Source organism: Oryctolagus cuniculus, chromosome 11, assembly GCF_051225735.1.
Source record: "Oryctolagus cuniculus isolate XC-2025 breed Fujian yellow rabbit chromosome 11, ASM5122573v1, whole genome shotgun sequence".
NCBI lineage: Eukaryota > Metazoa > Chordata > Mammalia > Lagomorpha > Leporidae > Oryctolagus > Oryctolagus cuniculus.
The window spans coordinates 95,802,031-95,815,507 of NC_142877.1; the positions used below are offsets into that span (position 1 = coordinate 95,802,031).

Genomic DNA, 13,477 nt, shown 5'->3' on the forward strand with positions numbered 1-13,477 from the left:
ACTAAAACACCAGATGTTAAAAGCATAATTCATAATTCATCTTTTAAAGAAACAGAAATAAAGAATATATTCCTTAAGTTTTAATTTATCACATGCATTAGGAACAAAATATAGTACCTTGGTATTACTTTTACATTTTAAAGAATTAAACATATCTAAAAGATTTTTATTAAGATATTTCCTAGTAAACCTGACTTCTTATTTCCCTATAAACTGGATTTAGACATATTATTCTTAGCATCAAATATATATATTTTTAAAAAGACCGGAAGTATCTAAGTGTCTATTTTTTTTTTTTAAGATTTATTTATTTATTTGAAAGGCAGAGAACTGGTACCCATATGGGATGCCAGCACTTCAGGCAGCAGCTTTACCTGTTACGCCACAATGCCAGTCCCAGAATCATAAATATTTACAATACATTTTCCCCCCACAGATATATTTCCTATCAAGGTAATTTATACCTTGCACTATAGAGAATTGATTTAAATTTATTAAATATGAAATAATCATCTTTAATGCAGCAGGCAATTTCCTCTCTTACTTTCAGGATTGTAAAATAATATAGCCCAAGCTTAATTAATTGCTAGTGGCATCTACCAGAGATCTTTAAAAAATTTATGGAAAATGTATATTATAAAGGAAGTGTGCCTGGATTTCCATTCTTTGGGCCTAAATAAGCTTATCTTTTAATTTCATTCTTTCATAAACTTTTTGAAGTGCCTTCCTATATCAAACATGAATAAATGAATTATAAGCATTTTAGGTCACTAAAAGCTTCTTTTATCTTAACTGCATTTCTGATTTAAAGAAGTTGAATAGCAATAAGATTAATATCTTGCTAGTCACTTCTTTTGCTTTTCCAGTTCAAATGATAATTCTTGGTGAAAAAGCTCAAGACTACCAAATGAAAGTCACAATGTGCCAAGATAATGTGCCAAGGGATTACGAATACTTCTCAAAAATGTTAGAACTATTGTTGAAGGGTATCTACTTTAGTCCAACAAATTAAAACTATGGATTTGGTAAAATTCATCATTCTTTAATTCTTGCTGTAATTTTAATATAATTTTGGTATAAAACTAATAAATGGATATGGATTTTACTTAAAAAGTACACTAAATTAGTAAGCTATAAAGATATCAAAAGAATCCAACTCAAAGATAATCACATTTGACATCACAATTTCTTCTGTTTTTTTCCTATGCATTACTATTATTTTTAATTAATTAATTTATTTGAAAGAGTGAAAGAGGCATAAACAGATAAAAAAGAATTGTATCCACTTGTTTATCCCACAAGCGGCCAGGGTGGCCAGGGCTAAGCCAGGTTGAAGCCAGGAGACAGGAATCTCACTTTGGTCTCCTACGTGGGTAGCAAGGACCCAAGACTTGGCCCACCTTCTGCTTCTTTTACAGATGCATTAGAAACAGAGCAGCCAAGACTCCTCCAATATTGGATGCCAGTGTCACAGGCAGCAGCTTAACCCACTGCACCACAATGCTGACCTATGTATTATTTTTATGCAGCTAAATTCATAAGGTGTATATATATATATATACATATACATATGTATATATATAGTCATGTACCACATAACAATGTTTTGATCAACAATTGACCACATATACAACAGTGGTCTAGTAAAATTATGATTGAGCTGAAAAATTCCTATCCTCTATTTGTGTTGTAGCCATCATAACATTATAGGAGAGTGTAAACAAACCTATGCTGCTTGTCATAGAAAAGTATACAAACTTCAATATGTACAGTATATAATACTTGATAATAGCAATAAACAACTGCTACTTGTTTATGTATTTACAATACTATATTTTATCATTATTTTAAAATGTATTCCTTCTACTTATTAAAAAAAAAAACTAACAGCTCAGCAAAGTCCTTCAGCAGGCATTGCATAAGAAGGCATCATTATCATAGAACGTGACAGTTCCAAGCATGTTGCTGCCCTTGAATAGCTCCCAGTGCGACGGCTGGGAACCTTTACTCCTCCAAAGACCATTTGGATATTTCTAACACTATTTGCGGGCCATAAAAAATTATCAACTTAATAATTAGCCTGTTCACTCTGGCATAGTGGGTAAAGCCACCGAATGCAGTGCCAGCACCTCATGTGGGTACTGGTTCAAATCCCAGCTACTCCACTTCCAATCCAGTTCCCTGCTAATGCATCTGGGAGAGCAACGGAAGATGGCCCAAGTGCTTGGGCTCCTACACCCACATGGGAGACCCGGAAGAAGCTCCTGGCTCTTGGCTCTCGGCCCAGCCCTGGCTGTTGCAGCCATCTAGGGGAGTGAATCAGCAGATGGAAAATCAATCTCGCTCTAGCTCTCTTTGTGTGTGTGTGTGTGTGTGTGTGTCCCTTTTTCTGTGGCTGCAGCTCAACCTTTCAAATAAAAAAAACTTATAATTAAAAATTTTTTAAAAAATTAGCCTGTGGCAGTCTTACCTATGGCACGATCTACACCCTGACATCCTAGGCTCTAGCCCCTACCGCCATTGCTGGAAGCCAGGTGGTCACATGGCCCAACCACGGGTGTCAGCCCCACCCCCATCCTAATGGGATTCGCTGCTCCTACTTCCCTGCCTGCCCCCCAGCAAAGTTTTTAAAGGACCTGTTCCTGAACATGTGACTCTCCCTCTCTCTACATCTGATCTCTGTGTCTCTCTCTCTCTCACGCTCTCCTTCTCCCTCTTTTCCTTCTTCGTCCCTTCCCGCCGGTCTGTCAGGTTTCCCCCAATAAACTCTTTCCCTTAAAAAAAAAAGTTACTGAACTTCAAGTCCTGCTTGTGGTTGCCTTGGTAGGGCCAGACCAAAGGATTTCACAAGGCTTATATGGGAAGTTCCCACAAGATTTGGAGGTGGAAGACAATTATATTGATGATCCTGATTCTGTGAAGGCCTAGGTTATCTTAGTATCTTAGTTTTTAACAAGAAAAATTAAAAATTAAAATAAAGTAAAACAAAAATATTAAAAAGTTTATAGAATAGGTAAACAAGGAAATATTTTTGTGCAGCTGTACAGTGTGGTTTTGTAAGCTAAGTTTCATTATACAAGAATCAACAAGTTAAAAAAAATTAAGTTTACTGTGATGCAGGAGAATAGAATATCAGTATGCTCTCAAACAGGAACAAGTGTTTCATACTCAAGGAACAAAATGAAGGCAATGCGTTCAAGCTAAGTGAATGGAAAGGAGAGCTGTGGCTTAACTCACTGATATCCCATAGCAAAATGCTGGTTCAAGTCTCTGATCCAGTTCCCAACAAATCGGCCTGGGAAGGCAGTGGAAGATGGCCCAAGTACTTATGTCCCTATCATCCATGTGGAAGACCAGGAAGGAGTTCCTGGCTCTGGGCTTTGGCCTGGCCCAGACCTGATTGTTCTGGCCATTTGAGGAATGAACAAGCAGGTGGATGATTCTGAATAAAGAACCAGCAGATGGGAGTGTGGTCTCTCTTCTGTTCCTGCTCTCACTCTTCATCCCTTCCTGCTTCCCTGTCTCTCTGCCTCTCAAGTAAATATCTTTTAAAGATTTTAAAAAACTAACATTGTTAATAAAGCAGTTTCCCATATTTTCAATCATCACTAGCACAAACAGCTAATATTTTTCCCTACAAACATTTTAGTCATTCCAAATTTGTCCTCTAAGTTGTCACAAACACTAATTCTTTGAAGTGATTCATTATTGTTCGAACCTATCTTTTTTAACCATTTATGTTTATTGGCAGAAAGTACAGTAAGTCCAGAATTGAAAAAAAAAATCCATAGGCAGCTAAGCCCTGACAGAAGACCTTTAATAGTTACATCTTTGCTTCCCTGATATTTGTTTGCTTTCATTGAAATTTAAAAAAAAATTTTAATACCCTGTAGACTATTAAACACATGGAAATAAATTAAAATGTTATTTGCATAGACCACTTGCACATAAAAAAGTATTATGCATAACTGAAATGCAAATACATAATAAACATGTTTCAAGTATTTAAAAATAATTACTTGCTGTTGTAGCCCTTGATATTTTTCTAATTCTTTCTTTAATTCTTCTGAGTACCATTTTTCTTCCTGGTACAAAAGATGTTTAATTAATAAATTTTAAAATATTTATTATCTGAAATGCTGAATGCAAACAAGTATAATCATGTTTATGCTCACCTTAAGTGAAGTCTGTAGGTCTTGTACTTCTTGTCTGAGTAGTGTTATATCATCGCTAAACATATATAAGAGGAAAAGGAATTAGTAATTAGTGTTCTTTAATTAACAAATTGGTCACTTAACAAATGATGGCTAGTAACTATATGATTATTACAGTTTCACAATTCTTAAAAAAAAACACTACACGTTTCATGTATAATGATACATATATAAAAGCTAAAAAAATATAGTTATTCCTAAAGCTCACTACTTATAAATGGAAAACATTTTTTCATGGAAATAATCATGTACTGAAAGTTAAGTACCTCAGCCAAAAGCACAATGTCTTCCATTTATTTACCAGAAATAAGCATCAACGGCTGCCTATGGCAGTTAGCATAAAATCAAAACTCATTTACAGGGACTATAAAATCTGCCCAATCTAGTCCCGAACTTATCACTCTCCCCTCCATTCACTTAGCTTGAACATATTGGCTGCATTTTGTTCCTTGAGTGTAACACACTTGTTCTTGTTTGAGAACATACTGATATATTCTATTCTCCGCACCCAAAACTCCAACTGACAAAGGATAATAAGTAGACCACCCTAGGCCCTAATGCAGGAGGAAAATTACATGAGAAAACACATGTGGGATTATTATTCTGGATGGTGAGATTTCTTCCTTTGTTGGACTGTTAGCAGAAAAACTCTCTTAATCCATGCCACTACCAATGACAGCCATGATAAAAAAAAATACAAAAAAAATGGAAAGGGAACAGGAGTTAATGAGGAATACTCAAATGAACGATTCTACTCTAAAGGCAATACAAGAATAGGATCAGGTCTAATGATGAGAAGGTCAAGTCCACTCCAGCGTAAGTAAAAGATATCAGTAAAGTGAAAGATTATAGGACAGACTGGTATGAGAATCAAACTCTTGGATGGAGACTGGGGTGGAGGATAAAGAACATCTTCATCCATGAAATAGGGTTAATAACAGAACAGAAAGGAAATTGCAAACAAAGACAAATGTAAAGGATGAAGAAAGGAGTCTTCTACCTTTATAGCCAGTCATATGTAAGTAATTCATTCATTCATTATTCAACAGGCATATGTTGTTTGTGCCAGACTCTCAAGTTGCTCAGTCTAATGGGGGAAGTAAACATGTAAATAAGTAAGTGTAATAATCCATGATCAGTTCTATGATAGAAACTAAAACAGAAGCATAAAGATAGTGGTCACTTCTACCTAGAGGATTGGAAAAGGGCTTCATGATGGAGATAATCTTTGAGGTCAAGTCTTTAATCTTCTACATATTAAAATAAAATTAGATAATAGATTCCTAAGAGTTTTGTTGACTCTCAAAATACATCTTTTGTGACATTTTCATTTATTTGTTGTGCGTCTGTGTGTGTGTGTGTGTGTGTGTGTGTGAGACCCATCCCTCCCTCTCTTCCATGTTGTTTAATGAACTAAGGTGACTACAGAAACCACAATCCAACCACAAGACATTTAAATCTTTATGTGTAAATAGAAATGTGTGGGTATGTTGTAGGTTTTCCCTATTATTAATCTTCCAACTCTACATATAAAACAAAATGATTAAGAAAGGAATAACAACATACCTAAATGGTTCATGCCAAAATTTAATAAAATTTTTAAAAGAATTGTAATTTAACTTCTAACTCAGTAATCTCAGTTGTTCCAATTAATCTTTTAAAAAGTTTCATTTCAACAAAGTTGTAAAAGTAATTTGCCTACTAAAGACAATCTTTTGAAATGTGTAACATATCAAAAAATCTCAGGTTATCTACAAAAGACAATTTGGCAATATCTATCAAAACATTAAAGGGAATCTTTGCCTAAATATTCATCTTACAGATATAGTCAAACATGTACAAATGATATCTCCATAAGGACATATGCCACAACATTACATGGAATTGCAAAGTACTCAAGAAAAGAAAGATAAAATTGCATGTTATCATTTAAAAAATGAGATAGCCCTATTTGCATTGATATAATGCATTTTACAGAGAAAAATGAATGATACAGAATAATGTAGAATTGGCACCTTTCATGTACAATGTTTACACACTGATTTATGTCTACAGAGACATAAATATATACATTTATAGGCATAGATTATCGCAGAAAAACACACGATAAACTAATGAAAATAAGTGAGTGCTAAAGAAAAAGGGCGGCAAGGCCTCAATTTTCAACATATATCTTCTTAAATCATTTAAATTTTGATTCCAAGTCATGAAGTTTTGATCTAAAAGACATATCCTACCTATAGTCACATGCTATCCACTGTGTTACACAACTGTCATAAAGTGGAGCGGTGCAGGGAGAAGGAAAGAGGACTTATAACAAAAGATAAACCTGACAAAGTACACAATGACTGCCCCATAATCAAGAAGAAACCAGTAAAAGTTATAATTTAGAGTAACAGCAATCAAATTTGCATTTTAAGAACTTAATTCTCCAACAATATGGAGAATTGGAAAGGTACAAGACTACAGACAGAAAGTCAACTATAAATAAAAATACTTTTGAGTGAGATATGATAAGGCCTAAAGTTGCAGAATATGATAAGTTGTAGAAGTGAGGATGGAAAAAGGACATAAGAGCTGTTAAAGAAACAGCATTAACTAAATTTTGTGACAGATCAGATGAGATGAATAGGGATATACCCAATTTTCCGGCTTTAGTATCTGGATAGACACATAATGCTGTCATTCTCCAGAACCAACAGAAGACAAGGAGTAGGTTCAGAAGGAAATACTATGAACTCTTTCAAAAGATCAACCATGTGATGCCTTTGAAACATCTAAGGGAAGCTATCTATTCACCAATTTGGAAGATAATTTAAGGTTGAAGATGTAGTTTAATAGGAAGTTATGGAGTTAGTTACTACCCGTAGGATGATTATATGGAGAAAGAGCACCACAGAAAATGGTTAAATGATCACAATGGTATGAGGTGCCAGAAGACTAAAAGGAAAAACAGAAAACAGGTCAAATTTTGCAGAGCTTGTGGTAGTCTACAAAGATGACTGCCATCATATTCTTCCCTTCCTTTATGCAAAATCCACTGCTCCATTAAAAGATGAAGTTTATTTCTTTATTTCTCAAATTTCAGCTGGCTTTATGACTACTTCAACCAATAGTATGTGGCAGAAGCATTGCTCTGCCACTTTTGAATCAGACCTAGAGAAAATAGGCAGGTTCTGCTTCTTTCCTCTTGGAATGCTCCTTTTTGGAACCAAACTCCTACTTTCTAAGATCAAGCAGTCACACAGAGAGACCATAGAAAGGAGAACTGAGTCCCCGGTAAGCACTCAGCAAGCATATACCAACTTCCAGCCGTAAATGCAAGGCCAATTGGAACTTTCTGGCTTTTCCATGAATATCACTTAAAGAGAATTCTACCTCTCCTAAAGAATGATGAGCAGTAATAAACTCATTAAGCGCTGGGTAGACTGTTACATGGCAACAGGTAATTGAAATAGAGGTCAAGTAAAACAATAATGAAAATAATCCAGGTTACTGCTGACCTTTGAGGAACAAATTCCAGGAGAATGGCAAAAGCCATGCTGCAGAGAACTAAACACTAAATTAGTAAATAAAAAGGAAGAACAAGTATAGACTATGAATGCCTTTATGTTGAAAGTTTATGTGTTGGACATGGTCTAATTCAGAGCTGAAAAGTTAACTCTACTAAATTTATATTAAATATAAAAATATTTGGGCTGGCATTGTGGCATAGTGGGTTAAAATACTGCCTACGATGCCAGCATCCCATACGGGCACCAGTTGGAGTCAAAACTGTTCCAATTCCAATCCAGCTCCCTAATAATGCACCTGGGAAAGCAACAGAAGATGACCCAAGTCCCTGGGCTCCTGCTCTCACATGGGAGACCCATATGTGATCCAGCCCTAGCTGTTGTGGCCATTTGGGGAGTGAATCAACAGACAGAAGATAATCTCTCTCTCTCTCTCTAACTCTCCTTTCAAATAAATAAATAAATAAATCTTTTTTAAAAAATTTTTGACAGGCAGAGTGGACAGTGAGAGAGAGAGAGAGAGAGAGAGAGAGAGAGAAAGGTCTTCCTTTGCTGTTGGTTCACCCTCCAATGGCCGCTGCGGCCAGCGCTCTACGGCCGGCACATCGCACTGATCCAAAGCCAGGAGCCAGGTGCCTCTTTCTGGTCTCCCATGTGGGTGCAGGGCCCAAGCACCTGGGCCATCCTCCACTGCCTTCCCGGGCCACAGCAGAGAGCTGGACAGGAAGAGGAGCAACCGGGACAGAATACGGCACCCTGACCGGGACTAGAACCCAGTGTGCCAGTGCCGCAGGCGGAGGATTAGCCTATTGAGCTGTGGCACCAGCCAAATAAATAAATCTTCTAAAATATTTATAATATGATTTAATATAACCACTTTGTTTACTAACTGACAAAAGAACAATAGCCAAAATTACTAACTTACACATAAAAATACCAAAGAATGTCAAAAGGCATGTTAAAAAGAAGACCTTCTCCTCCCAAAATATTTGAGTTTTATCACACATTTTAATAAATTCAAAGTCAAATTTTATAGTTCTACATCATCTATCAATCACAAAGTTAGGTAGCAATATTATTCCTCTATGGAATATTCCCTGTATTATAACACATTAATCAATTAGTCTATATTTCTTTTTGAAAAGACATTAAAAATTGTTTGCAAGTAGAATGAAATTAATCTGTCTTCCTTAGTGAGACTTTAACAGACATGGTATCTGCTCACTTGGATTTACCCCTAATGGTAGAGCAAGAAACATGCCAAGGGATTCCAATTCAATCCCATCAAGGTGGCATGTTACCAATACCATCTCCTAGTCAAAGTGATCAGTTCCAGTTCATAACTGATCATAATGATATGATTAAGTGTCAAAGGGATCACATAAACAAGACTAGCATCTGCTAATAATAACTGATAGAATTAAAAAGGAGAGAACGATCCATCATGGGAAGCGGGATACACAGCAGACTCATAGAATGGTAGATGTTCTAAACAGCACTCTGGCCTCAGAATCAGCCCTTAAGGCATTCAGATCTGGCCAAAAAGCCCATGTGAGTTTTTCAGGCATGGAAAGCCAAGACACTGTGGAAAAAAAAAAAAAAAAAAAAAAAAAAACACCCTAAATGAAAGATCTCTGTGAATGAGATCCCAGTGAAAAGAACAGGCCATCAAAGAAGGAGTACCTTTCTCTAAAGGGAGGAGAGAACTTCCACTTTGACTATGACCTTGTCTAAATAAAGATCGAAGTTGGTGAACTCCAGAGGCTTCCATAGCCTTGGCAGCTCATGACAAGAGCCTCGGGTGATTACTGATGTCATAAATAAGAGTGTCAATTGTTAAATCAACAACAGGAGTCACTGTGCACTTGCTCCCCATGTAGGATCTCTGTCCTTAATGTGTTGTACTATGAGAATCAATGGTAAAACTACTACTCAAACAGTACTCTATACCTTGTGTGTCTGTGTGGATGCAGTCTGTTGAAATCTTTACTTAGTATATACTAAGTTGATCTTCTGTATATAAAGATAATTGAAAATGAATCTTGAAGAATGGGATGGGAGAGGGAGTGGGAGATGGGATGGTTGCAGGTGGGAGGAAGGTTATAGGGGGAAAAGCCGCTATAATCCAAAAGTTGTACTTTGGAAATTTATATTTATTAAATAAAAGTTGAAAAAGAAAGGCATGATATCTCATTAGTAGCAGAAGAAAATTGAAGTCATATTGCTGAGTACTATTCCAAGTAATTATATTTGCATTTAATTTTAATTCTTAAAATGGTCAGGCTAAATTGTCCAGAAGCACAATAGGTATGTGTATTTATTATTTACTGGTGATTATAAGTTAGCATTTAAAAACTTTAAATTTAAAATTTAATTCTTGGTAAATTCATTATTTTAATTTATTAGAAAATCAACTAAACAAAAGCCAAATTTGACCTAACCTTCTTTTGAGAATTTACATTTTCATTGAAAATATAACCTCTGTACTATTTTGTAGATATTGATATAGATATCACAGATCAAGAATTGAATAGGTTGTAAAAATAAGGGATAAAGGTCATACTAAATGAAACAGAATTAAATAATACAATAATATTAGTTTTCATAAACGGACCATGATTAACCAATACCACAGGCACATCCCATAATGGCATTACACTTCAAAAAAGTATTATACTGTACCGCTTCAAAGCAAGACTGGCCTCTCCTCCATGACTTGAATCATTACCAGCATCATGAACCACCTCATAGTGTTTGAAAAGTTCATCAGCAGAGCCAAGAGACTTCATACACTGGGGACATATGAAGCCCTAGAGAAAGAGGCAGAAAGAGGTTTCAAAATAGTATTTAATATTATAAAATAACAATTTGCATATTAAGAAATATAGTAAAATGCCTTATTTAAGACCATGGGCCATTACAATAGTTGTCATTTATGATATGAAGTCCGAATTCTGGTATCAGGTAAAGGTATTACGTCTATTCTGATTAAACTTCACGAAATACAATTAAAATATTTGTAACCATCTTTTAGGTTGATAAATTAATTGCCAGAGTATCAAATTCTAATCTGAGAATTTAGTTCTAACCAAGAAAATCGGTTGAGAAGATGCGCTATCAAATGTTATCCATCCCATTATACTTCACTGAAACAAACAAACAAACAAGAATAATGAAGAAGTCCTTTGGTTAAAGGGAAAAAGTAAAACCTTAAACCATCCATAATTACCACAGAATTCAGATATCTACAATGATAAAAAGTATTCTAGTCAGTAAATATCCTTATTAATCTCAAGTTAACAGGATAAAAGCCTAAAATTAATATATAATCTTATAAAACATAAAAAAACCAGAATTATTACATGGTTAAGACTACCAACTAGGTATCAGCATGGTAGTGCAGCAGGTTAAGCTATCACCTGTGACACCAGCATCTCTGGCTGTTCCTCTCCAGTCCACCTCCCTGCTACTGTGCCTAGAAAAGCAGCAGAAGATGGCCAATGTACTTGGATACCCTAACATTCATGTGGAGACCCAGATGGAGTTCCAGACCCCTGGCTTAAGCCTGGCCCAGCCCTAGCTCTTACAGCCATTTGGGGAGTGAGTGAACCAGTGGATGGAAGCTCTATCATTCCCACTCTCTGTAACTGCTCCTTTCAAATAAATTCAATTAACTAATTAATCTTAAGAAGTCTTCCAAATCCATATATCTAGCTAAAACGTCTGTACAACTAGAATATTGTGTTAAATTGTTGATGCAGGTGATGTTTACAAATTTTGAGTTGTACTTTATTAATAAATCATAAAACCAACTTACAACTGCAATTTTTTTGAATGCTCTACAACATAATATAATACAGTTTATCATATGTAGTGAAGATAAATAATGTTTTAACCTTTGTATGGGTGATGACAAAAAAAATCAATTTCTTTTTATAGTGGTTGTAATTAAAAATACTTGAAAACCATTGGTATACACAGTTGTTAGCTGTAAAATGGATGAGTGATCATAATGATCACTATCCTTACTATGTGCCAGACACTTTCCTACATAACTGCATTTAAATCTCAAAACTCTTAGTAAATTAAATCTCAGAAAATTTAAATAACTTCAGCAATGTCACAAACCTAACTAAATCAGGATATGCAATAGTCCGTTGAACAAACCCCATGCTCTTTCCAGAATGCTACTCTATCTCTAGCACTTTTTGATTATAGTTAAAAGTAACTTCCTTAAAATAAGTCCTTTTTTCAAAAGATTTATTTTCTTTATTTGAAAGGCACAGTTACAGAGAGGGAGAAAAAGAGAAGAGAGTGAGATCTTCCATTTGCAGGTTAACTGCTCAAATGGCTGCAACAGCCAGGGCTTGACCAGGCTGCAGACAGGAGCCAGGAGCCCCTTCCAGGTCTCCCACGTGGGTGCAGGGGCCAAGGACTTTGGCCATCTTCCACTGCTTTCCTGGGTACATAAGCAGCAAGCTGGGACAGAAGTGGAGCTCCCAGACTCAAACCAGCATCCATATGGGATGCCCATGCCACACTATGCCACAATGCTGGCCCCAAAATAAATCCTTTTATCTAATAACTTTTGTAGTGACTTTATTCAATAAATATTTATTGAGCATAATTTCAAATGTTATAATAGTCCTATAAAAAATACAAATGGTAAAACATGCTTTTAACCTTCAAAGAATTGAGAAGGCAGAATACAAGAGTTCTTCAAAAGTCATAGAAAATGGAATTAAGGGGTCAGTGCTGTGGTATAGCAGGTAAAGCTGCCACCTGCAACGCTGGCATCCCATATGGGTGCCAGTTCCAGTCCCAGCTGCTCCACTTCCAATCCAGCTCTCTGCTATGGCCTGGGAGCAGAAGATGGCCCAAGTCCTTGGGCCCCTGCACCCACGTGGGAGATCCAGAAGAAGCTCCGGGCTTTGGATGGGCACAGCTCCCGCTGTTGCGGCCAATTGGGGAGTGAACCACTGGATGGAAGATATCTCTCTCTTTTTCTCTGCCTCCCTATCTTTCTCTCTGCCTCTTTTTCTCTCTGTGTGTGTACCTCTGACTTTCAAGTAAATAAATCTTTTTTTTAAAAAAAAGAAAACTATAATTAAAAGATAAACTTATTTAGGTACAAAAAAGATTTTTTTTAAAAATCGATGCACTGTTTTTTTAACAATATGCATTTTCCATGAACTTTTTAAGACATCACATATGCATGGATTTCAAATATGTACCTAAGTAAACTTACATTTTAATTCATTTACTACAAACTTTGTAAAGTATCCTCTTGTAGAATAAATGATATAACAGATGGCATTAAAAATTATATTGTCAGATATCTGACTGCAAAATAAATTAGCAAATAAGACACTAAACTATCTTTCCATTTGTCTGTTGGTGCAACAGAAAATTATTTACTTGATTTCTACATCCTTCAAATTCTCAACAGTATTCAAAATACTACATGTTATTTCTGCATTACAAACCCAATTTACAATAGAAATCTCTTTCATCTTTAAATTAATTTCTAAATTGTTTATATTCAAAGATTTCATGGAAAATACAAAAGTTATTCCTCACACCACACACACACACACACACACACACACATACGCATGCAGTTTTCAACAGTTTGCACACACTCAGAGACATAAAGTGAAAAATACTGTTTGAGTACTAGTTATAGCATTAAATCACAATGTACAGCACATTAAGGACAGAGATCCTACATGAGGACTAAGGGCACAGTGA

The 13,477-nt window shown here is 35.7% G+C and overlaps 1 protein-coding gene across 4 annotated transcripts in view; it reads right to left on the reverse strand.

Annotated features, from left to right (window-relative positions):
• Window positions 1–13,477, reverse strand: part of EEA1 (early endosome antigen 1) — a 177,745-nt gene that overhangs the window by 92,100 nt on the left and 72,168 nt on the right. For 2 of the 4 annotated variants that reach the window (XM_051846531.3, XM_051846532.3), the window contains exons 3-5: window positions 10,409–10,536; window positions 4,176–4,230; window positions 4,020–4,085 (exon numbers count right to left, since the gene is read on the reverse strand). In XM_051846531.3, coding sequence (XP_051702491.2) covers window positions 4,020–4,085; window positions 4,176–4,230; window positions 10,409–10,536 — 249 coding nt within the window. The remainder of the gene's footprint in view (window positions 1–4,019; window positions 4,086–4,175; window positions 4,231–10,408; window positions 10,537–13,477) is intronic. The other 2 variants (XM_051846534.3, XM_051846533.3) reach the window with 1 other exon arrangement.